The 1,556-nt window shown below is 44.7% G+C and overlaps 1 protein-coding gene across 1 annotated transcript; it reads right to left on the bottom strand.

The window, feature by feature from the left end:
• Positions 1-1,172: 1,172 nt before the first annotated feature.
• On the bottom strand, positions 1,173-1,320 carry PKIB (cAMP-dependent protein kinase inhibitor beta; the record flags this gene model as incomplete). Its single annotated transcript, XM_010177268.1, has 1 exon — positions 1,173-1,320. A coding segment is annotated over exon 1 (148 nt), but the record flags the coding sequence as incomplete, so codon positions are not given.
• Between the last annotated feature and the right edge of the window lie 236 nt (positions 1,321-1,556).

The raw sequence follows: 1,556 nt of genomic DNA, 5'->3' as shown, positions 1-1,556 counted from the left end.
AATTGCTTTACCACCCCTTTCACACAACACTCTTCCTGGAAGTGGTGTTTCTACCTGCCCCCTTCTTCACCAGCAGTCCTTTGATGGGCCCATGGTGGGTTTGGGTTACAGAATCCCAAACACATGAACATAAATTAAATCATCAAAGCAAGAACAGCTTGTAATCAAAGGAATCCTTCCCCCCTTCCTCCCTCAGCCTTTATGGTGCTTTAGGAGGCTGTAAATTCCAACATCCTGTCATGGCTTTCAGGCACCATACGAGCAGGACATGCATCCTCAGAGCCTGGGAATCCCTCCTATAATCTTCTTCAGTTCAGTTTCATGAGTCTTCCACTCATCAGCACAGGCTTGCCTCTGTCTGTGCTGCCCCTACAAGATCACTGCTCCTGTAAGTGGGACCACCAGTTGCAGTGGCATTTGTCACAGCAGCAACAGTGATGGGCATGAGAAGAAAGTTACTTCCAAATCAGAACCTAAAAAAGTAGGGGCAATCCATGTTCAGGGACAACCTACAATTCTCACTTCATAGGCATTAGAAACAGATTTTTCTCAATCTGAAAATCCCCCTGAAATCCCCCAAAAGTAAAAAGAACTCAAATGTAAAGCTGGTGTTTAGTAGACCTATGCTAATCAAACGAGCAGCTTATCAAACTAAAGGACAGGCCAAAATACAACACTGGTCTTAGATAGCAAAGTTGAAAGCCTAATAACCAGAGTAAATCACTGTAAACTCTATACTCTTAATGTATATGCCTGAGTTAGGATGATAGCTGTAATCGGATTAACAATGCAGCTTGTCATGTCTTGTGCTAAATTAATGAGTGCAGCAGTAGAACCTTGTTTGTAGCTGGAGCGCTGGTTTTCCAAGCTGCCCAGCAATGCAACTGTGTTTGCTCTTCCTCGGGGGAACTGGAATTCAGATCCCAGCACCTTTCCCCAGGCTGCTCAACACTGGGTCTGTGGCTGGATATGGCAGACTTAGTCTGGGTTAAAATTAATTTGTCTCATCAGGAGGTACAAGTGGTAACTGCTTTGGAAGGTTGAATGTAATTGTAAATGAAGAAATAAATATTAGTTATTTGACATCACAACTGCATGGTGGCAGAAGTCCTAAGGAGAAAGCAAAGGACAGCTGCATAAAAATGGCAGTTTCTAGAATGTGCAGCCATTACCTTCTGAAACGGAGAGCTCAGCCAGTTTGGGTGGCAAGTCTGAAGTCCCAGCACCAGCAGGAGAGCCCAGAATATCTGGTAAGGCGTTCCGGCGGCCTGCCCGTCCTGATGCTGCAAAATCTGTGACCACGGGCTCCACATCAGTCATCGCTGACTCCTTTCCTCAAAGCAACATCTGCACACGGAACAAACATAAGAAGAAAGCAGCTGTAGCGGTTGGATGCTAATCACCTGCTCAATAATACAATAGCCATCGGCTTTGCCCAATGAGTCTTTTGTTATTAAAAGCCGTATATTTCAATACGGAGTGCTTAAGCTTTATTTGTGCCCCAGAACATGAAAGAATCTCTGTGCATTTCCTTACGTTGCCATTTGCACACCAGA

This window comes from Antrostomus carolinensis, unplaced genomic scaffold (assembly GCF_000700745.2).
Source record: "Antrostomus carolinensis isolate BGI_N321 unplaced genomic scaffold, ASM70074v2 scaffold9511, whole genome shotgun sequence".
Lineage (NCBI taxonomy): Eukaryota > Metazoa > Chordata > Aves > Caprimulgiformes > Caprimulgidae > Antrostomus > Antrostomus carolinensis.
This window is presented reverse-complemented; position numbering and strand designations above follow the sequence as displayed.